Consider the following 24,690-nt stretch of genomic DNA (forward strand, 5'->3'; position numbering starts at 1 on the left):
GTAACTTTTATTACTTATCTGAAACTATTAAAATTTGATTTTAGTTATAAAGCAACTATGTTGTTTTTCCAGAAAACATCATTTTCTAAGTTTGTGATATTTACCAGTGGACAGAATTGGATTTGGGGCGGCACGGTGGTGTAGTGGTTAGCGCTGTCGCCTCACAGCAAGAAAGTCCTGGGTTCGAGCCCCGGGGCCGGCGAGGGCCTTTCTGTGTGGAGTTTGCATGTTCTCCCCGTGTCCGCGTGGGTTTCCTCCGGGTGCTCCGGTTTCCCCCACAGTCCAAAGACATGCAGGTTAGGTTAACTGGTGACTCTAAATTGACTGTAGGTGTGAATGTGAGTGTGAATGGTTGTCTGTGTCTATGTGTCAGCCCTGTGATGACCTGGCGACTTGTCCAGGGTGTACCCCGCCTTTCGCCCGTAGTCAGCTGGGATAGGCTCCAGCTTGCCTGCGACCCTGTAAAAGGATAAAGCGGCTAGAGATGATGAGATGAGATGAGAATTGGATTTGCTGCCTAGCCAATTATGTCAGAAAACTGCTCCTCTTGGCATTAGAAACAAGAGAAAAAAGAGGATAATCTAGTTAAATATGCTTTTTCCATGACTTCTAAGGAGACAAATACAATGCCTCATTTTATTGGAGTCCTTATTGATTTCAGCATATTGAAACATTTTTAATGGAGGTAGGACCCAGGATGCTCATCCTCAAGTTCCACACTGCGGTTTGGAGGCTTATCCATATTCCGAAGCACACTTATGGCTATAGAGTTAACTACATTGTGTAGCATAAGAATATCACTGCTGATGAGGAATTGGCTGATTCTTGAATTTTTCTACTTTGACGAACTTGCTTGGATGCGAAACTGAGCTGAATGGATGCTAAAATGAGCCCATTTGATTGACATATAGCATATAGTCATTGGTTGAATGAAAGAACAAGAGACGATTGTGATTAAGTATGTTGATGGTCTCAGTAAATGTAGAGTATTTATTTTCTTGGAAAATAATTAAATAAGAGTACAGGTATTCAATTTCAAAATCACTCAAGTAAAGAATAAATACTATAAAAATAATTCTCACATATCATTAAAAAAAATACAGTTACTCAACTATTGTCTACTCCTGGTCTTTGGCAAGTTACATTTCATTTCACCTTTGTGCACATGTAACTTTAATATCTAACACAGCAGCACAAAGACAAGACTCAGGTACATCTTGAAATAGAAATTAAATATATACTGCACATAGATTACGTATAACTTCATTTCTCATTGGTGGCTCACTGGATGGAGAAACTGCACAATTTCAATTAAAAGACAACTAAAAGCTATGAAAAGAAATTAATCAGATGCTAGTATGTCACTGACAGTTTGTATTATTATTATTATTATTATTATTATTTTACAAATAACTGTAAACAATGTTAAACAAATAGGCCTAACAGCACAGTGGTAACAACTCTTTCAGTCCTAATAAGCAGGTATTGTATCGTCTAAGGATTGAGTTTCACCAGGTTTGTGTATCGTTGCAAAGTTTCCCATCACAGGTCAGCTTTTAGATCATCCACTTGTAGGCTTTTAATCAATTCCGATTTTTCTCCTAAAGAAAATTCTGAGGAGAAAATGAACCTTGAAGTTATTAAATGTGTCTGTCATCATGGTTAACACACTAATTAATTCCAAGGCATTAGTAATACTGGCAATAACAATGAAGAAGAAACATAAAGCAAAACAAAAAAACCCCTCACATTTTCTTCAGAGATTTCAGCAATCACAGTGCTATTCCTCGCCTTCCTGTTAACCACAGCCTCGGTCCCAGTGTAAGCAATGAAGTGAATTAAAGTCTGGACTCTAAAGGAAAAAAACAAAAACACCCACATACATATATAAGTCAAATAGTAATAATTCAGTGCGGTTTTAAATGTCATACAACACAAGATCCATATTTTATGTACCTGTGCCACAGCATAGCGAGAAACTGGACAACAAGGAGGCTGGCAAAACTGAGGAGGAACATCAGTCCAATAGGATCAATAAAAATTTTCTCATTAGGGTCAACAGTTCCATTGGGATACATCTTTGGGATGGGGATGTTCACTGGGCTGCCAATGACTTGCAGGAAGAAAGTAGCCACAATCCACAGGAGATTGCAGATGAAAAACACGAAAGCTGCCTAAAAATGTAAAGAAGATAATCAGACCACCTCACGATGTTATGTCATTACTCAAATGTTCCTAAGTAGAGTGATCTCTGCTAAACATTTGCTAACAGTTAGTTATACAATATACCATATACCTTTTAAGAGTGACATTGACAATGCAACTTCAGCGACTTATCATTTATTTTTTGTTAATTTGAATTCATTTCATTGTGAAATGTCTGAGAACGATGTGAAAAATAAACAAAAACTGCATTATGATGCCCATGCCATAAAGATGAGCTTAAGGAATGATCATAATCACAATAGAATATACAAATACGAACATGTCCCCCCTACTAACAAACTTTGTCGCGTAGGTCTTTCAGGTCTTCTTTGATTGCTTCCTCCTTTTTTTTATCACTCACTAATGGTTTTAGGTATTTCTCAATAAGGTCCTTCCAGAAATATTCTTCTTCCTAATGCAACAGAAAAGTTCATTATGTTACAAGCTGCATACTTGATTTTGATTGTTCTGTGAGCAGTTACTACTTTCCAGTCTTTACACAATGAATGGCCAAAATAAGAAACAGTCTTGAGTAGATCAGGGATTCAGGTGACATGAATGTGTGGCCTCACAAATGCAAATTCCTAAAAATGCACATGTACCAAGTTATATTATATGGACGCAAGTGTTTTACTGGGAAACACACCACTCATACAAGCTACATCCAGGACATGGAGAACCAAAACCATGACATAAATCTCTATATGTCTTTTGTGAGGATATCGATGAACTGTTTTGATAAATTTGGGGAATTTTTGTTTGTGAATGTGTCTATGTAATAAAAAGAACATCACATGCTGGCTTGGAGATATAAAGTTTATCTTCTCATGTTGAAAAACTCACATTTTGCATACAAAATATATTGTGGATCTGAGTGGCATATTTTCCAATATTCAGTTCAGTTCAGTGCCTTGCTAAAGGGCACGTGAGCCATTCGGGGAATCAAACTGGCAGCCTTTTGGTCCCAAAGCTGCTTTTCTAACTATTAGGCCATGGCTTCCGATGGCTTCCCATGCTCATTAATGAATGTTCATTGGGGAAAAAAGTTATACTCACCGCATTAAGTTTCTCCTGGTTAAGGGGAAGTTCACCAGAGCTTTCTGTCAACTGTTCAATGAAAACTATCAAAGAAATCTTTATTAATCATCTGTGGTACTGTGAGATATACTGTATATAAATATATACTGTAGTAAGAGTAGAAAAAAATCTATGTGTACTCACAGGTCTCATTTAAAGGTAATTGTCTGGGGGGAAAAACAAGATTGCTTTAATTCAGTGAACGTCATGTCCTTCAGGTGGGTTAAATAATAAAGGATACCTACAATAGTTTAATAGCTAAATTAGTTTAAACAATCATCAAAATGTTAATATATTAGTTTATATATCTTACACTTCTTTAGGTTGGGTGGGCACTTTGTTTACAACATTCAAAGGTATGGCTTGAGGCGCATTCTCTGGCACTGTACACATCACTTTTTCTTCTTTGTTCACTTGAATCTCCAGATTGTAGCCACATATTTTGAACAGCTTCTGGCACTTGACATTCTTTTGGAGGTTCTGATCAGGTCCACCGGACTGGTTGGCAGATTCGCGTGTGCCCCATGACACGTTGTTCATGTTGACTATGGAGTAAATAGACAGCAGCAGGTAGCCACTGGGGATGCAGATGAAGTAAAGGAAGCCATAGATGATAAGATGGAACTCGTGAGGGTGAAGAAGAGCCGTGCCGACGTACATGATGATTAAGCCAATGAAGAACAAGCCGCTCGGGGTAAAAAATGTTTCCTCTATTACCATGTCCGCTGAAAACCCATACAGATAAGGACTTAATTTTTTTTATCACAATTTAGTATTCTGCATTATTTCAGTACAACATTTATTGGATGTGGAGAAATGCTAAAATATTTATCAAACAAGCTCAGACATCTTTGTTATCAAATTAGCCTAACATAGTTATTTCAAAGGAGAGAGGCAACAAGAAATAAGCAGTATAAGAGCACAATAAAATGAAATACTAAAGATGGAGATAAGTTAAAGGACAGACCAAACATGTTAATACATAGTAATGTGTATTATTAAAGGTACCAGTTAAAGGTGCCAAGTGATTCTTAGACAGAACGTTAGTAAAAGTGCAAATTTTATAAAAGAAAACTTCACTTACCTATAATGGTAAAGATGGTTGCTGTCATCAGAAAAGCATAGATTATGCTCATGATGGCAGCAATGGTGATTTGTAAGTTTGATTTTTCTTGCCCAAGATAATAGCAGAGAAACAGGTAGATTGCAGGAGGAATAACTGCTATCGCAAGTGCACCGTTAGCATCTATTTTGAGGACGGTTTTAAGGCTTCCTGTTGAAAAGACAGGTGATTTTTACACAAGAAATAGCTGCAAACTACATGTGAATTATTCTTTTAAAAAAAAAGGCAAAGACACATACATACATATACACAATGCACTATGGATAATCATCTTCTTTGCTATATTGTTCTATTATTAGCAGAAAACTACCCAAGGACTTAGGCCACTATTTCACCTATGGTTCACAGTTTCATCCAATATACTTATAGCTTTCATCAAGCAAAAACAGTGAGATTTAAAAATCAATTAATGGGCAAACTGATGAGTCTTTAGTAGCGTTTCACATGCAAAGACAATTGGCCTGAATTGAAATCATGAAATAGTTCTAAGCATCTAAAAACTGTCACCTGCAATCATGAGGCAGACCGTAGCTGGACTCAAGATCGAAGCAGCCATGGTGATAGTCTGGTAGAGAATGTACGGTCGTGATATGGACTTGTTCAACCTTGCTGTGATACTGCCAGTGGAAAGAAGGTCCAGAGTGTTGGCCATGGTGGATGGGCCCCAGCGCCGCCGTTGGTTGTAAAACTCCTTGAACTCCTGTGGAGCATTGGTGTACGAGTCAGAGGCAGCGTTGTACTCCACTCGCCATCCCTGCTGCAGGAGTAGCGTGCACAGCCAGCGGTCCTCACCTGCATACACAGAGCCAGAACACACAAGATGCATCAGAGCACATGTGAATATACATTAAATATATAGGTATTAAATCAAAGTCCTTCCCACACCATTCAATGGCAGTGCCCATCTCCGTTTTGTAGCCCTCGGCCTCTCGCCTTTACATAACTAGAGTTACAGTAGGGGGCTAGTTGTCTGGTAACCGCGAGAGTTTGACTCTCCACTCACATCTGTATTGGAGCATGCCTTGCCAGATGGCAGTAGGCACCATTTTTATGATGGTCTTTGGCATGACCCGACCGTGAGTAGAGATCGAGAGGCAGACACGCTAACCACTAGGCCGCTCGCCAGTCTAAAGGTATTAAGAGTATGTACTGTATATATCCTTTGGCTTTGTTTCACTCACCCTGGTCATACTGTAGATAGTGGGAAGCCTCAGTCGCTTTTGTGGTATATCTTTTCATGACGTTGTCACTCATGAGTGCCTCTGCACGCATCAGGCTGAAACAGCCTGGACTGCACAACACAGATCCAAACACGTGCTCAGCTGTCTTCTGGAGCCAATGACCCACAGCGTACTCAAATTTCTGATACCATACCATCGGGCCTGCAACACACACAGTGTAAAGGTACTATTTTCATCATCATAGAGAGCACCCACACAAGGTGTCAAATCTTTTCATTATTAATTTTTGGTCTCTTTATGACTATCGTGACCATTTTTAACCAGGACAGCAAAACTGGCTGTGTTTTCTGGGGAGGAAGGACGATGTTTACACTCTTTCCCGTCAGTCAGAGTGAAACTATCTACAGTAATTGCTATGCTCAGTGACCTCATGTATACAAAAGGGGGGCAGATAGCTTCATTTGTTTCAGAGTTGTTGTCTTCACCCTCCCCGTTTAGTAGCTGTTGCATGATAGGCGACAGCTAGCTAGTGGGTGGGAATTGGCAACCCACCAAATTGGGAGAAAATGTTTTTTTTTTTTTTAAAGAAAAGAAATAGTCTACAACTGAATTTTGGAAAAATTGTGCAAAAAAAAAAAAAACCTGCTGTGTGCAGCAAAGTGATGCCTGGGTAATAAAATACTGATAGATTTCTACAGTGGTCCTTAAATGAAAAAAAAATTTAACAAATAACAATTAACAAACAGCAATATAGAAACCAAGAGAGGCTGGCTGCAGACTCGAGCTCTACACTAGACCAGAAACACGTGACCTCGATGCTCAGAATAATGAGAAAGTAGCTGGCTCGAAGGCTTTTTTTTTTTAAATCAACTTAAAATGAATAAGCAATAGGAAATACAGAAACCATGTGACCGCTAGTCTAGACAGGAAACATGTGACCTTGGGTTAAGGTTAGGGTTAGGATTAACCCTAGGGTTAGGAGGTCACGTGTTTCCAGTCTAGAGTGGCGCTCCAGTCTGTAGAATGACCCTTCTAAAAAAAAAAAGAAAAGAAAAAAACCCCAGCAAATTCAGAAACACATGAATATTAATGAAAACAGAAAGGATGCTTCCTTCTTGAACATCACATGTTCATTGCCAATTCTCCACAGCAGTCTGAGAAACTGAGGAAGATGGAGAGCTGAAACTATATGGATCCAACATAACTTTACTATGCTTTTTTTTGCCTTTACTTTTGTACTTCAATTAAATCTATTATTAATCACCTGTGCCGGTGGGATGAATCCTGCCACAAGCAGCTCCCACTTCGGGGTACAACTTGAGCCGATCCACTAAAAGCATGACAGCTGAAGGCTGGAAATCTGTGTCTCCATCTAGAGCCAGAAGGTATGTGTTCGCTTTGGCTTTCTGGAGGAGAAAGAAAATTCTAGGTGATGAAATCCTACATTATGAAACTGTTATGCAGCTCTTTTTGGGTAATCACACTTACCTTTAGTTGCTCTTCAATACTTGGCAAATGCACATCCTTTTGCTTGTACATCTCGAAGTATTTCTTGTTCAGTTTCCAGCCGAGCAGGTAGTACATGTACATGATCTTTGGTGGAAAGAAACAGACTCGGTGTTTAAAATGAGACCTTGGAAGTAGATAAACTTTAAGCATACCGACAGTACATATTGTTTTAGTTGTTGAGAGTGTACACGCATAAGGTTAGCCCTGATAGTGCCTTTGAGTCCAATCTAATACATCTAACGATGAGGTGTGATCGCATGTAAAGTTTGTTTGGACAGGGTTATAATTTGGGTTCTACAACTGGATCAAAATATCAGACAGCAGATCCTAGTATTATTCCTACTTTCAAAGTTTTATCATTTTCACCGTGATGAATATTGATTGCAAATATTTTATTTTTACAGTTCAAAAACAGGTTGAATATTTTGTTTTGTTATACCTTTTTTCGCTCTTAGCTTATATAAAATAAGAAGACACATAGTTTGTGTTTGAATTTTTAAAATTGGCTACTCACATATCACAATTTTTTGTCATCATCATCTACACCAGTGAATTATTTTTCAGTGAAAATTTTATATAGTCAGACCAGTATAGTATTTAACCACAGTGTTGTAGTTGAGTCACTAAACCTCGAGTCCAAGTCCAATCTTAAGTCCAAGTCATTAAAAAAATTTTTGAATCAAGTCTGAGAACAAGACTCGGGCCGCAGCGTTTGATGGCGGCCGTTTTAGCACCATTAACATTAGTTTGTTCCTGAACGTGACGTACAAACAAGTGAATGCGCGTTCTCTTTGTCAGTGAGTGCGACGCATTCTGTCAGAGATGGTTGGGAGACGGATGGAAGTGCAGAAGGTGTGTTTATTAATACAAGTGAAGAGGGTAAACAATCCAGAACGGCAGGCAAAATCGTAAAACAATGAAATGGGCAATAGATCAAGCGAGGGACAAACAGGCTATCGTAGACTCGGCAGAATCAAAGACGAAAAACAGGAAATCAGGGATCAGGAAACCAGACAAGGAAATAAGGCTTGGTAACGTGTAAGCAAAGCAACTCAATACTTCGCAAAGTAATGCTGTGTTCACACTTATACCGGTACGAAAGTGGTATAACTGTATCGATACAAAGTATCCCGGTACAGTTTAGTGCATCTGTCCACACTAGCGAGAAATGTTTGCGGTTTTCTTTCACGGTAGTTGAAATGCGCGTGCGCGAAATGTTTCCGTGGTTACCGAGTAACTTCCTTCCGAGAATATGGCGGATGAAACAACGTGTGTGTGCTTTTTGTTGTCAATGTACAGTCTGTATTTCTGGTGGTCATTTATTCAGCCGAATCGTATAAAACGCGCGAGGCAGTTGAGAAAGAAACAAAGAAAACGAATCTCCCTTTCTCCCCCCTCACTTTCTCCCTCTTCCCTTCTCTTCCCCTCCCTTTCTCTCCCTTTTACCCTCTTCCTCCTTTCTTCCTCCCTCTTTCCCCCTCCCTCTTTCCCCCTCTCCCTTTCTCCCCCCTTTCTTTGCTCCATGTAGCTCCACGGTCGTTTTGAGCCATTTTGACGTTTTATTTACAGCTGGAAAGCACGTGCGTATTGTATTGTATTGTATGAATAACCTGGAAGACGTAGGAATGGTTCATTGCGCATGCGCATTATATTTGTATTGATACAGAGCCGCTTCATCTGTCCACACTACAGCGAAGCGCTACAGTACTGATACTGTACCGGTACGAAACCCATACATTTGTGGGTTTCGTACTGATAGTTATACCGCTACAGTACCGGTATAGTTGCTAGTGTGGACAGGTGTTGCGGTACGAAAGTAGTTTCATATCGGTATAAAATCCCTAGTGTGGACAGGGTATAAGTGTGCTTTCACAGTCTTTATATAGGTGCGCTGATTGCGCCTTAATCCTGTGCAGGTGAGAGTTGTTTACGGCACGCACACCTGAGAGTCTATCTGATGCACAGGTGCGACACTCTTGCACGAAATATCTAGTGCCAAATTATTATGGCATGTTGCAAAAAATAAAGAAAAAAATCAGAGTCCTCGTCTCCAATTTATGAGTCCGAGTCCAAGTCCGAGTCATCAGTGCTAGAGTCCAAGTCAAGTCGCGAGTCTTTAAAATTAGGGCATGAGTCAGACTCGAGTACTACAAGCCTGTTTAACCCACTGTTGGAACCCCCAGTATGCTATGATTCTTTAGAATAACAGTTGTGGAGAAAAAGTTTAGGCATCACCTCACCTGAGACCATCTCTTTTTGTGGCGGATCTGTTGTTTGTCTTTGAAGTGAACAAACAGTGTGTTGCCATGGGGAAGTGTGTACTGCAGACGGCAGCCATATGGTGTCTGGAAGATTTTCTGGGCAGGAAGAGGCTTTCTCTCCCGAAATGCGCTTTTGCTATCCTCGGTGAATATGCTGTATATAATCAGAACACACACACAGACATTTCTCATTCACATTTCTAGGTAAATAATATATTTTTAGTATTTTAGTACAGATTTTTTCAGCCATTATGGTATTGTTTGCACAATTACTTACAGGTAAACTTCTTTGATGACTTCCACCAGGGTCTCAGCATACTCGTTGACACGCCGATTGTTGTTTTTAGTCAGGAAAGCATCATCGAAATAAATGTGTGACTCAAAAACAACATCGTTAAACCGGTTTTTCTTTGGTCGGAACTTGTCCAGCCTGAAGGGAAGAGACGAAGACATTAATTTAAGGTTGATCAATGAAGGTCTCAAGTAGAAGATTCTTTTTACTATCAGAATACCTGAACATCGAGATGATCATCTTCAACATTTCATCTCTAGTCTCATGCCACATGGTTGCACAGAGGTAGATGGTCATCTTCTCTGTTTCCCTATTGGTGAGAATGGAAGAATGTTAATTCCAGAAGTTACTGTACATCAAAATGCATTGTCCTTCAATAAGCGCATGCACACACACACACACACACACACACTTAACTACCTGTTACATCTTGGAAGGGGCACAATATCAAACTTGGTGTTCAAGAGCATGGACTGGTCAATGAATGCTGCTTCATAAAGGTTGCGAACAAACAGGTCCTTTGTCCTGGCAATGCGTTGTGTGTTCAGGAACCAGATGTAGAGTGTACAGAGCACCAGACCAATCCACCAGCTGATCAAAGACGATCCAAGCAGACCAAAATTCAGTGAAGACCCCTCGTCTGGTATGTGTTCACACAAGTCATGAGTTAAATCAGTCAGCATGTGTTTCATGACGCTGAGCGCTGGGCTTTTTATGGCGTCAAAGGTGGTACAGTACTCAGCAAATGTGGTTTTCTTCTGAGCCTAAAAAGTGCAAAAAACAAGGGCAAAAAATGTTGTAAAAACAAAATAAAAAATAGGTATATATTGTGATTAAACTGTAATAAACTGTGTGTGTGTGTGTGTGTGTGTGTGTGTGTGTGTGTGTGTGAGAGAGAGAGAGAGAGAGAGAGAGAGAGACTAAGAAATCCATGCAGTATTGCTGTGACAGAATTCTAGCAAACAACCAAAAAAAAACATTTTTTGGGCAATAACCTGCTGCTATTCTACCAAAAGTTTCACCAAAACCGTTTTAAAATAAGCTACATAAGGAGGCAGCTCTACATATCTGAGGATAAAACTGCCAGTATGAAGAAAGAATATGCTTTTATTGCTAGTTTACTAGGTACATATGCATCCGTCATGCAGTGATCAAGTCTTTGCTTGTGTGTCTTTGTGAGATGGATATAAGTGAACCTAAACATAGTAGAACAAGAGTGACACATATAAGATGCTGCCTGCATGTTTTCCCAGGCAGCCACATACACGTATGCAATAATTATGATACATGTTCATTATTATTATTACCTGAAGAAAGGGAATCCAGATAGCCAGGACGAAGGCACCCAATGTGGCTGGAGATGTGAAGATCATAGGAGTGACGAAGCTGCGACGCACAGCATGCATTTTGCATGCAGCTACTGCCACGTAGCGACACACAGCTGAAGCTAGAACCTGAAGAGCGAAGAGGCTCAAGACGACAGTTTTGGTGTTATCGGTGACTGACAGCACTGATGACCAGTCCTGGCCTGAGAGCTTCACATAAGCACCAAGGACAGTGAAGGTCACAATAATTCGCACCAAGCTAGCCACAATGTTCACGAAGTTGTGAGACCTTTTGATGTCCCGGACCGTGTTCTGGAAGAAGACGATGCGGAAAAGCAAGGCATAATTCTCCCACCAGTTCATCGAGACCAGGAAAGTGCCTCCTATGGCTAAACCCACGAAAAGTGCCATGTTTTGCTTTCCATTTTGCTGTTTGAGGTAGTTCACAGCAAAGAGGCAAAAACCTGCAAGAAGGAAAAAGACAGCGGCGACCGAAGTTGCAGTAAATCGCTTCCTTCCGTGCGCAATTGCATTTCCCACCACCTGCAGTATGGCTGATAATATGGCAATGCCATTCAGAAGCATCACATTGGTCAGGATGTCAAATCGGGGCATAGCGACCAGGGTAAGGATGGAAGATCCGACAGCCACCAAAGTTTCCACTGAAATGATCTGTACACAGATAAAGGAGTTTGAGTCAAATTAAGTGCAGGGTAAGACATAATCCATGGCAATGCATTACAGGCTCTGCCGATAAATGTTCAAACAATCTTCATGATACTCAAGACTTGGTAATTAATAAGCATCAACCAACAGCAGATTCAAGAAACAAATATCTTGTTCTACTTTCAGTTTATCTACGTTTAATACAAAAACTACAAAACTTTTCTGACTAATCAGAACTGTGTGATTATACCCGATGATTTGCAGCAGGATGTCCCTGGCGACACAAACCACTTGAAACAGTGCTGCACATTTTCTTATTACCTCACCTGCGACAGAGTCAGCGGAGCCAGTTATTGTAATCAGTGCGGTTTGTTTGTTTGTGTGTCTGTCTGTTAACAATCTAGCGTCTAGACGGTTGCACCGATTGACTTCAGATTTTCAGGGTAGGTGGGCAATAATCCATAGATTACCTGATTAAATTTTGGGAGTGATCGGGTCAGGGTCACCGGTAAGGTCAAAATAGGTTTTTTTTGAATAACTTTCTTCAAATTCATCATTTTGACTTCAAGCCAACACCAAAACGTGCATCTTTCAATTCTGCTTCCAACCATATGCTGCATGATGGGGTAGCTTGGACATAGTGTAACCTGTCTATCACCCAAGGTCAGCTGGCATACGTGATATAAGATAATGGATGGAAATCACACCTTATCTGCAGCCAAATAGTTTTACTGAAATAATCTATACTGCTTATCCATCAGAGTCGTGGGGGAAACTGGAGCTAATCCTAGCTGACTTTGAAGGAGAGGTGGGGTTCATCCTGGGCAGCTCGCCTATCTGTCACAGGACTCTTTTACATTTTATTTCTGATTAAATTGGTTCTTCGGAAACCCTCTGGAGGAGGATTCTACATAAAACCTTCAAGTTTAGGGTTCCCTTAGAGGAAAAAAATTAAAGCACCTCAGGGTGCTAAGTTTAAAGTTTTTCCTAGAAGTATACAAGCATACAGCACAAGTGTACATATTTGGATTATGGACAGCACTTACCCATAGCAAAGTCTGCGTCGATGGGGTTTTTGAATCTTTAAAAGTAATTTTCCAGATGCTTTTGATCAGCAGCAAAACATTTGGAGCGATTAGAAGGCACCCAATGAAGAGGAGAGCGTAAACTTTGGTTTCAATCGTGGTTGATTTTTCATTGCAGAGGCTGATCAATAGCAACAGAGATGCCTGTAATGTAGATTAAAACAAAGAATAATAAATAAATATTTATCATGTACAAATGCCTCAAAATGTATGGCTACAAACAAGAAAATAGATTTTCTTCTTTCTGTTAAGGCTTACTTTGCTCAAGAAGGCTAGCCCAAACACCAAGAGTCCCATAAAAGTGCATGTGATGATTTGGATGAAGGTCAGACACTTGCGAGGTTTTTGCTCATCTTCAATAATAGGTGATTCTCCAGCAGCGTCCCAGGCCTCTTTGGGCCTGCAACACATCAAAATATTAAATGTTGTGTTTTAAGATGTATTTTATTTGTTTCATTATGAAGAGGTGCATAATGGGTATTGGCAGATCCAGTTGGAAACTTTGTGAGAGATTGTATGCATTATTATAAAAATTATAGCCCACATTAAAATATCATATATATATATATATATATATATATATATATATATATATATATATATATATATATATATATATATTAAAAAAAAACAGTTATTCCATGAAATCGAGTCGTACATGAGCTGATAGCTGACGAGGTGCATAGGCTATAAGCCATGTACGACAATATTGAGTGGAATAACTGTTTTATTCTATCCACAGTCACTGGATTTTGAGAAACAGAGCATTTTTATTTTAAATTTTTTTCAAAATCGATAAATAGAAACTTTATACAAAATGTCCAACAAAATAATTTCCGCTTAGAATGTAAACAAACTGGCAAAATGACAGTAGCAATTTGTGAAAAATGCTATAATAGTAATAATAATAATAATAATAATAATTCTTGAAAAATAAAGATATGTTCTTACCATCATATTTTGTTGCTTTTTTTGTATTTTTTGGGGTTTTGTTTTTGAGTAGAGTTTTTATTTTGTCCTCGGTTGGTTCAGCAATACACACTCCGCCATTTTGCTTTTCTCTACTCATGGTATATGAGCTGATATCCGAGTAGTAGAGTAGCCAATCAGAGTATGCAATTGGTCATATCCAGTGAATGTGGATAGAATATATATATATATATATATATATATATATATATATATATATATATATATATATATACACTTTAAAATGCATAAATAACGTTCATTAGTTAAAATGCACACATTTAATAAGAGTCAGTTAAAAACAGCTTGACAATAATTTAATGGGAGCAATGACCCTAACCCATAACTATGTCATTGCTTGTTTACTGCAGTGCATTATGGGTGATACCCAGGGTCAGCTCCGCCGTATTGTTTACTTTTGCCCTTGAGAAACACTGCATTGTTCTGGCTAACCGGTTTTAACCATGCCTAAAGTGAATTGCTGTATGCCTTACTGCGTCTCCACAACAAAGAGAACACCTACTCATAATTTGAGCTTTTATCAGCTGCAGGTCGAGAAGAAGAGAAGAAAGAAATGGATAAGTTCAATCAGCAGTGTAAACCTTTGAACTGAATTGAAATGGACAAGTGTTTGTAGCTTACATTTCTCTGGTGGGAAAGAGACGTACTTAAACTGTGGCCCAGCAATATTTCCACGGTCTGCTGAACGGCCTTCGGTTATAGAAGATTATAACAATCGACACCGTTCATCGTCTGAAACTAGCGATATTCAAAAGCCTGTCAAACAAAGAAGCATTCTTTGGCTTTTGTCTCTCAATGTGCCAAAGCACTCTGCAGCCGTACGAGCCTGTCGGACCGATAAACCTCCCAAACCACGAAGGGTTCTCTTTGGGGTATGTATAATGTTCAGTGTACCTCACTTGCACCATTTATTGAAGAAAATGCATTTATACTGAACACGACATGGCAAATCAGCCGGTTTCCAAAGGGGTTTGTTTTGTAATGTTTCCTGATTTCAAGTTTTATTTAACTAACCACGCACTTATAAATGTTTCGATGCTGTTCATCTAGGCCCGGGATCACGAAGCAATCTGAGACTTAAGTTAACAGTTGATTTTCCATAATAGTTTCCCTTACTGCATCTGCAACTTTCATTGTCCTGGATCAAGATTAAGTACAAGGCGAAGATTTCATTAGAACAAAACTTCTTAGAAAATGGTAAGGAATAACTGAAGATTAAAAGAATCAAATTTAGACTTAAGTCTAAAATTTCTTCGTGATCCAATATATGTAGTCGGAAAAAAGACGTTCTGAGATTTGATGTTGTTCAGTGTGGTAGACTCGGTCTAGACTCTTACCTTCTCACCAAGCTTGATTTGGATTCTGATTTTCCTGCTCTAAACCCTCGACATGTTATCCACCTCTTTAAATCACCAATTTCACTGTCTTCCATGACAGAGCATGGCAAAAATCGCTCCTCTCACATCGCTCTCACGTAAAATGAATCTGACATCCACTATATCGCTCAACTACCGACCCTGGCTATCCCCTACAATACATTGCAGTAAACAAGTGATGACGTAGTTATGCTTGGGGGCTATTAAAAGTTTGTCTGTGAGAAATTGCAATGACGCGAGAAAAGCTGAGAGCAGTTGAAGGATACGGAGAAAAACAAACAAACTTATAAATAGTTGATTTAAGACGTGAAAAATAAAACCTACCCGTAGGGCATTCATGAAACTATTTGTAATTAAACTACTGTGGTCTTGGGGAGTTTCAACTCGTTTAATTGATTTTTTTTTTCTTACAATGTTTGAACTGATAATATAACTGTATGGAGAAAATAAACACAGACTGTTTAGCAGCTAGTATTTTTCAGTTTATTGAGAAAAGTAAATGTATATGTTTATTATATTAACAGAAAAAAATTTTCTGAGTTTAATTTAATTTCAGGATGGACAGAATAGTTTTGTGACGTGTTGTACAGGTCGGGTTTCTGTTCCTGTTGGAGGTTTTCACTTGTGTGGAGATTCTTCAGTGAGTGTGATGGCATGTGCGCGGACACAAGACACAAGATGGCGAGCAAACAACACGAACTGCATTTCTAAAGACCGCTATTCACCCTCATCTGGCCAATAAGAGGATCTGGTGCACACAGTGGGACTGTGGAGATGTTTGAACCAAGTTTCTCACTGTCAGAATGGCAGGAGTATTGGATCTTCTGAACTGAACTTGACATAAATGGAGCTGGATTGAAGTGTTACATGTTTTACATTGTACTTTTTTTCCCATAATTGTCCAATATGGTAACTGGAAGTATAGTGATGTTTCAGTTTAATTTGATTTTGAAACTGTTCAAAGAAAGATAATGAAGAAAAGCATTAACTCAAGGAAAATAGTTGCACCAAAATAAGAAAAACCTGATAAATTAGATATTTGTTCATAGATCAGTCTAAAGTAATAAACCATAACTTAAACAAACCATCTGACTTAGATGGATTACCTAAACTAAACTCTCTCTCTCTTTCTCTCTCTCTCTCTCTCTCTCTCTCTCTCTCTCTCTCTCTCTCTCAACTAGAGCCAAGGGAAAAGTGAATTTTATTTACTTTATACTTTTTTTTTTTACCTGCAGGGTAATATACGGTATGTATTGAGTTCTTCATTAAACTGCTAGTTTTTGTGTTCAAAGTAACTGGTGTCTGGTCTAATTTTGTATTTCTACTCCACTCCATTAGACCCTATTACCGGTCCAGCAGCTTAAATTGTTCTTGTGTGTAACTGTGAATAAGAATTATTAATAATCTTTTTTTGGCACTATTTTAGTACTGTGTTTCATTATGTCCTTTGTATACCACTTTCACTCAACACCTGTTGTTTTTAAATGTGCTTTCTAAATAAATCTGACTTCACTTAGTGTTAAATGGACACTAGTGCTACATAATACTCTAGAAGTACATAGGTACAAAGCCAAATTTACATAGCCATAGTAATAATGATGATGATAATGTTGAAAACCAAGAAAGAAACATCAAATCAATCTCTTACCAGTGCTGCGTTTCTTTCTGATCTTCATGCATCCTTGTTCAGTGGCAAAATGACAGCTCCAACCAGGTATATCAGATATATCAGATAAAAGTGTGGGTGGTGGCATGTGAGCTTGTTTCCGGGCATCTCTTGAAACTCACTGCTAATACGGAGCAGCTCGCTGTGTTCTGGTATGAGGAAGGAAATTTTCATTGTATTTTAAGCTCATGAGAATTAATTCATGTTTTGTAACTGCCCCACCTAAGAACTGCAGCTATGAAGAAAGTTGGAGGAAGTTGTGTTGATTAAATTTGTGTATTACTCACTCTGATCTGTTTTCTGATGAATTACTTAGGCTGGTCTCATTTTAGATAGCAGTTAGTGCCACACATGATTTATTTTTATTTTTTTTACAAAATAAGCTGTCTTTGTATCTCTGATTAAAGGAATCTGTGATTTTTATGATAACAAACGCATGATGGTGTGCTGCAGACCGATAGTTAAAGGTCCCATGGCATGAAATTTTCACTTTCTGAGGTTTTTTAACGTTAAAATGAGTTCCTCTGACCTTCTTAAGTCACCCCAGTGGCTAGAAATTTCATAATGTGTAAACCAAACTATGCCCAACATTTGAGAATGGTGCATCAAAACGGCGCGTTGATAAACTCTTCCCTTTACTACGTCAGCAAGGGAGATGATCCCCACACCCCCCCCTCTGGATTCCCACCCACTGTATGAATTGCCCGCCCAGTTGTAGTGAGGAGACCATAGAGGACACAACATGGCGTCACCTAAGCGAGCGAAACATGGAAATTGCGCTGTACATGGATGTGACAACACAGAAAAGAGTCTGTTTTTACTGCCGACGGGAGAGCCCCTGAAGACGCAGTGGCTTAATTTTATTTACTTCAATAACACGCCGTCGAGTCTACCTAAGATGGTGTATGTTTGTCGGAAGCATTTTCCTGAGGAATGTTTCCACAACTTGGGACAGTACAGGGCAGGTTTTGCACATCAACTGTCACTGAAGCCTGGGTCCGTACCAAGCATCCCTGCCGCATCAGCAACAAACACCGAACAAGTAAGTGTATAACTGTTAAGTCGTTTTGCCGTGTTTTAAAATCGGTGCGTTAGCCTTGCAATGGCTACATTAGCTGTGCAGCTAACCGCTTCCTGCAGTTAGCCAGGTACTTTGCGCTACAAAACCAAAAAGCATGCAGCATGCTCTGTTAAACTGAGTTTAGTCTGGAAATTGACTGTAACTTATGAGCTTATGTTTTGCCGTGTTTTAAAATCGGTGCCATGTTAGCCTTGCAATGACTACATTAGCTGTGCAGCTAACCGCTTCCTGCAGTTAGCCAGGTACTCTGCGCTACAAAACCAAAAAGCATGCAGCATGCTCTGTTATAATAGCCAATCAAAAAAGTTTTTACAAAGACACCCACATTCTTTTTTTAAGTCACTCGTTCATTTTATTTGTTTGTTTGTTCAGTAAAAACCCAAACATTTGTTGAATTTATTTTATTTCCTCGCGTCACACCTTAATGACATCAGCGCGCGGTATTTTTCCCTTCGCGGTTTGTTCCTTCTCTCTCGCCATAGTAAGACACCCACATCCGCTTGTTCTGACCCACTGGAGGTAGCGTCACAGTGCTGTTAACCAATCAGAGGTAACACGTTTACATGTCATGAATATTAATTATAAGACCCGCCCCCACCCTCTACCCTTCCCCGCCTCCATGCTTCTCATTAGCAAAATGACACACTGGGAAAAGCGCTGAAATGGGGCTTTCTACCAGGAGGCTATATCTACGTGCCGAGGGTTCATTTCGAGAAAGGCTGCGGATATAACATCCGGAAACCTCCACGAGCCTGTTTAAAGCATCAACAAACCACCATGCCATGGGACCTTTAAAAACATTCATCTAAACTTCCAAACCCATTCACTGTCACTAAGTATACAACCCCGATTCCAAAAAAGGTGGGACAAAGTACAAATTGTAAATAAAAACGGAATGCAATAATTTACAAATCTCAAAAACTGATATTGTATTCACAGTAGAACATAGACAACATATCAAATGTCGAAAGTGAGACATTTTGAAATTTCATGCCAAATATTGGCTCATTTGAAATTTCATGACAGCAACACATCTCAAAAAAGTTGGGACAGGGGCAATAAGAGGCTGGAAAAGTTAAAGGTACAAAAAAGGAACAGCTGGAGGACCAAATTGCAACTCATTAGGTCAATTGGCAATCGGTCATTAACATGACTGGGTATAAAAAGAGCATCTTGGAGTGGCAGCGGCTCTCAGAAGTAAAGATGGGAAGAGGATCACCAATCCCCCTAATTCTGCGCCGACAAATAGTGGAGCAATATCAGAAAGGAGTTCGACAGTATAAAATTGCAAAGAGTTTGAACATATCATCATCTACAGTGCATAATATCATCAAAAGATTCAGAGAATCTGGAAGAATCTCTGTGCGTAAAGGTCAAGGCCGGAAAACTATACTGGGTGCCCATGATCTTCGGGCCCTTAGACAGCACTGCATCACATACAGGCATGCTTCTGTATTGGAAATCACAAAATGGGCTCAGGAATATTTCCAGAGAACATTATCTGTGAACACAATTCACCGTGCCATCCGCCGTTGCCAGCTAAAACTCTATAGTTCAAAGGAGAAGCCGTATCTAAACATGGTCCAGAAGCACAGACGTCTTCTCTGGGCCAAGGCTCATTTAAAATGGACTGTGGCAAAGTGGAAAACTGTTCTGTGGTCAGACGAATCAAAATTTGAAGTTCTTTATGGAAATCAGGGACGCTGTGTCATTCGGACTAAACAGGAGAAGGACGACCCAAGTTGTTATCGGCGCTCAGTTCAGAAGCCTGCATCTCTGATGGTATGGGCTTGCATTAGTGCGTGTGGCATGGGCAGCTTACACATCTGGAAAGACACCATCAATGCTGAAAGGTATATCCAGGTTCTAGAGCAACATATGCTCCCATCCAGACAACGTCTCTTTCAGGGAAGACCTTGCATTTTCCAACATGACAATGCCAAACCACATACTGCATTAATTACAGCATCATGGCTGCATAGAAGAAGGGTCCGGGTACTGAACTGGCCAGTCTGCAGTCCAGATCTTTCACCCATAGAAAACATTTGGCGCATCATCAAACGGAAGATACGACAAAAAAGACCTAAGACAGTTGAATAAGTACAGTCCTACATTAGACAAGAATGGGTTCACGTTCCTATCCCTAAACTTGAGCAACTTGTCTCCTCAGTCCCCAGACGTTTAGAGACTGTTGTAAAGAGAAAAGGGGATGTCTCACAGTGGTAAACATGGCCTTGTCCCAACTTTTTTGAGATGTGTTGTTGTCATGAAATTTAAAATCACCTAATTTTTCTCTTTAAATGATACATTTTCTCAGTTTAAACATTTGATATGTCATCTATGTTCTATTCTGAATAAAATATGGAATTTTGAAACTTCCACATCATTGCATTCCGTTTTTATTTACAATTTGTACTTTGTCCCAACTTTTTTGGAATCATGGTTGTAACAGTGGGCAGTGCCATCATTACCTCCGCCAAGGAGGTTATGTTTTCGGTAGCGTTTGTTTGCTTGTTTGTTTGTTGGTTGGTTGGTTTGTCTGTTAGCAACATTACGGAAAAAGTTATGAACGGATTGCTCTGAAATTTTTTCCAGAGGTGTGACTGGGCACAAGTAACAATCCATTAAATTTTGGTGGTGATCTGGATCACCTTCTGGATCCTGGAATTTTTTAAAGGATTCTTGGCGGAGGTCTGCGCTCTCTGAGTGCTTTTCTAGATGATTTCTGTGAAGCATTTCAGAACCACTGACACCTCAAACAATGAACTTGTAATAGCTGTCATAAGTTGATTCAACTGAATTCAATTCATCATGAATGGGGGACCCAATACTAACTGATAGCAAAATGCAAAAATTGCTTGTATGATCCTGTAATGTTCCCTATGTGTGGGTGGAGCACAGAGGACGGCAGGACAGAGATCAGGGGTAAGTAGCGGCTTTATTGCCAAACTTTTCAGTCTAACAATATAATACACAGAGAGAGACACACACACACTAGCGTCTTGTTCAGGGATGCTCCCCTCCGCTGTCACTCTCCCTCCTTAAATAGGGCGCAGTCACTGGGAAGACACACACAAACACAGGTTAATTGCCATCAGGTGTAGTGATTCTGCCACTTACCTTCCCCGACTCCGCCCTCCTGTCACAGACCGGCGCTTGACCACGCCCCCACTGCCACATACCCCCACCGCCCGACTCAGGCCGGGCGGCCGTCCGGCCTGCAGCCGACTCCCCCCCCCCCCCCCCCCTTGGCGGGAGAGGAAGTCCACCACGACCATCTGCGCCCCCGGCCTGTGGACCACCTTGAAATTGAAGGGTTGGAGTGCCAGATACCAACAGGTGATCCGCGCGTTGGCATCCTTCATGCGGTGGAGCCACTGGAGGGGCGCGTGGTCCGAACAGAGGGTGAAAGGGCGCCCCAGCAGGTAGTAACGGAGGGCGAGGACCGCCCACTTGATCGCCAGACACTCTTTTTCAATCGTGCTGTAGTGCCCCTCATGCACTGACAGCTTCCTGCTAATGTACAGGACGGGGCGGTCCTCCCCCTCCACCTCCTGGGACAAAACCGCCCCCAGCCCTCTGTCCGACGCGTCGGTCTGCAACACAAAGGGGAGAGAAAAGTCAGGGGAGTGTAAAAGTGGCCCCCCACACAGTGCAGCCTTTACCTCAGAAAAAGCCCGCTGGCATTGCTCCGTCCACTGGACTGGACCTGGTGCCCCCTTTTTAGTGAGGTCAGTCAGCAAGCTGGTGACGTCCGAATAATTAGGTATAAACCTACGGTAATAGCTAGCCAGCCCCAGGAACTGTCTCACCCCCTTTTTGGTCTTGGGCCTCGGGCAGGCCACAATCGCTGCGGTCTTATTAATTTAGGGACGCACCTGCCCGTTGCCCAAGTGGAAACCCAGATACCGTACTTCCACCCACCCAATCGCACACTTCTTTGGGTTGGCTGTGAGCCCCGCTCGTCTCAGCGACCTAAGGACGGCCCTCAGGTGTTCAAGGTGCCTCTGCCAGTCATTACTATAGATGATAATATCATCCAGATAGGTGGCCGCATAAGTGGCATGAGGGCGGAGGACTCTGTCCATCAGCCAGTGAAACGTAGCGGGCACCCCAAACAGCCCAAAAGGAAGGGTGACAAATTGGTGTAAACCAAACGGTGTGGAAAAGGCCGTTTTCTCTCGGGATAGTGGGGTCAAGGGTATCTGCCAATATCCCTTCGTCAAATCCAGCGTCGAATAAAAGCGAGCAGTGCCGAGTCGATCGAGCAACTCGTCAATACGAGGCATCGGGTACGCATCGAATTTAGACACCGCATTGACTTTTCTGTAGTCCACACAGAACCGGACCGTCACTGTGGGACTCCTCGACGATGCCCATTTCGAGCATGGTCTCCAATTCTTCCTGAACCACCTTTTTTTTTGTGTTTGGGTAACCTGTAAGGGTGGCTACGCACTACTACCCCCGGGGGTGTCTCTATGTGGTGCTCTATGAGGTTGGTGCGACCGGGCAGGGGCGAGAACACATCTGAAAACTCGGCCTGCAACTGGGCGACCTCCGTGAGTTGGGTTGGGGAGAGGTGGTCTCCACAGGGGACCGGAGAGGTACGCGATGCCAATGTTCCCTTTTGCACCTCCGGCCCCAGCTCCGCCTTCTCTGGAACCACCGACACCAACGCCACGGGGACCTCCTCGTTCCAGAGTTTGAGTAGGTTGAGGTGGTAAATCTGTAGCACCCCGCCCCTATCCGTTCACCTCACCTCATAGTCAACGTCCCCGACTCGCCATGTGACCTCAAAGGGCCCTTGCCACTTGGCGACTAATTTGGAGCTCGATGTGGGCAACAGTACGAGTACTTTCTCTCCCGGTGCGAACTCCCTAAGGCACGTACCCTTGTCGTACAGGCGGGCTTGCCGTTCTTGGGCCTGCCGCAAATTCTCCTGAGTTAAGTGCGTGAGCGTGTGGAGTTTTGCGTGCAGGTCAATAACGTATTGGATCTCGTTTTTACTTGGTGAAGGTCCCTCCTCCCAGTTTTCCCACAGCACATCTAGGATGCCGCGCGGCTTACGCCCGTATAACAATTTGAATGGGGAGAACCCCGTGGAGGCTTGGGGGACCTCTCGCACTGCAAAGAGCAAGGGTTCGAGCCATCTATCCCAATTACGTACGTCCTCACTTATGAATTTTTTAATTATGTTCTTGAGGGTGCGGTTGAACCGTTCAACTAAACCGTCCGTTTGTGGGTGATACACGCTGGTGCGGATCGGCTTAATACCCAATAACCCATACAGTTCGTTCAGTGTACGTGACATAAACGAGGTGCCTTGGTCAGTCAGAATCTCTTTCGGGATTCCAACTCGGGAGATAACGCGGAAGAGTGCCTCCACAATACTGCGTGCTGAGATATTGCGAAGAGGCACTGCTTCCGGATATCGCGTTGCATAGTCCACTAGAACTAATATAAAGCGGTACCCTCGTGTTGACCAATCTAATGGCCCGACAAGATCCATCCCAATTCTTTCGAACGGGGTCTCGATTAACGGCAGAGGGCGCAAAGGCGCTTTTGGAATGGCCGCTGGATTTACTAACTGGCATTCGCGGCACGCCGTACACCACCTACGGACATCGCCGCGAATCCCTGGCCAATAGAACCGGGCCTTTATTCGGGCTAGTGTTTTGTCCTGCCCTAAGTGTCCAGCCATGGGATTAAAGTGAGCCGCCTGGAATACCAATTCCCGGTGGCTCTTCGGAATTAAAAGCTGCATGACTCGCTCTTTAGTTTGAGTGTCCTGCGTCACTCGGTATAACCTATCCTTCATAATCGCGAAGTAAGGGAAGGATGGGGTGGCGTTCAGCTGGAGCGTTTGACCATCGATTACTCTCACTTGGTCAAACGCATGTCGCAGAGTCTCGTCTCGCGATTGTTCTAATGAGAAATCCGCGAGGGATTCCCCAATAGAGAGAGGAGGAGCCGGCGGCTCCTCACTCTGACGCAGAGATGACGTAGATGGCTCTGTGACAGCTGCTCCCACCAAAGCGACCCCGGGACCTCCCCCTGTCAAATGGCAGGACCCACTCTTTACTAAGCGTGTCATTAACCCCCGAAATCCCGGCCAATCAGTCCCCAGAATCAAAGAGTGGGTAAGGCGAGGATTAACCGCTGCCTTCACTATAAATTTTTCCCCTCTGAAGAAAATGTGGACCGACACTAAAGGGTAGCTGTGAACATCCCCGTGCACACACAACACCTTCACCCCCTGTGCTCCCCCCAATGCCTCATTTTGCACCAGGCTTTGGCGAATTGAGGTCTGATTACAACCCGAATCCACCAACACCTGATATGTAGTCCCTTGGATACTCACCGGTATGCGATACGCTCCGGCCCGATCGAGGGCGGCCTCTGGTGCGTCGGGGATCCGAACCACCGCGCCCACTTCCATTGCTGTGCACTGTTGTTGAAGGTGGCCTGGCTCCCTGCAGCGCCAGCAAACCGGCCCAGGCTTTCCCTCTGCACCGGTGTTCTGGGGCTCACTCACCTGGGGGGGGGGGAGACAGACACAGAAGGGAGAAATGGGAGGGCACCACGGGTGCGGTGGGCCGGCTGGGGTGGAGCCGTCCCCCGTCTCTGCGGTGGGGGAATGGGGCGAGGACGGGACACAGAAGGAGAGGGAGAGAGAGAGAGAAGAGGAGAGAAGGGTCGGCGTCGTCTGCTGTCCTGCCGCCGGAACAGCCGCCAAATGATCCTCCGCCAGCTCAACTGCCTGATCCAGCGACGCCGGGCGGTGGCACTGGACCCACTCCGCGGTTCCTGCTGGTAAGTGGGCGATGAATTGTTCCAGCACCACCTCGTCGAT

The 24,690-nt window shown here is 42.1% G+C and overlaps 1 protein-coding gene across 2 annotated transcripts; it reads right to left on the reverse strand.

Annotated features, from left to right (window-relative positions):
* Nucleotides 1-954: 954 nt before the first annotated feature.
* On the reverse strand, nucleotides 955-16,847 carry LOC132883354 (chitin synthase chs-2-like). 2 transcript variants are annotated; one of them, XM_060916872.1, is made up of 20 exons: nucleotides 16,739-16,846; nucleotides 12,983-13,124; nucleotides 12,686-12,868; nucleotides 10,956-11,645; nucleotides 10,069-10,412; nucleotides 9,869-9,958; nucleotides 9,634-9,786; nucleotides 9,336-9,510; nucleotides 7,075-7,179; nucleotides 6,851-6,992; nucleotides 5,587-5,787; nucleotides 4,913-5,197; nucleotides 4,367-4,555; nucleotides 3,596-4,007; nucleotides 3,427-3,449; nucleotides 3,262-3,326; nucleotides 2,507-2,617; nucleotides 1,957-2,174; nucleotides 1,750-1,852; nucleotides 955-1,613 (listed from the first exon to the last, which is right to left on the reverse strand). In XM_060916872.1, the coding sequence occupies exons 1-20, from the start codon at nucleotides 16,768-16,770 to the stop codon at nucleotides 1,602-1,604; spliced, it is 3,675 nt and encodes a 1,224-aa protein (XP_060772855.1). In that variant the 5' UTR covers nucleotides 16,771-16,846; the 3' UTR covers nucleotides 955-1,601. The 2 variants fall into 2 exon arrangements, with proteins under 2 accessions (XP_060772855.1, XP_060772856.1); XM_060916873.1 differs by lacking the exons at nucleotides 955-1,613; nucleotides 1,750-1,852 and having other exon boundaries at nucleotides 2,104-2,174; nucleotides 2,486-2,617; nucleotides 16,739-16,847.
* Nucleotides 16,848-24,690: the final 7,843 nt, after the last annotated feature.

This window comes from Neoarius graeffei, chromosome 3 (genome assembly GCF_027579695.1).
Source record: "Neoarius graeffei isolate fNeoGra1 chromosome 3, fNeoGra1.pri, whole genome shotgun sequence".
NCBI lineage: Eukaryota > Metazoa > Chordata > Actinopteri > Siluriformes > Ariidae > Neoarius > Neoarius graeffei.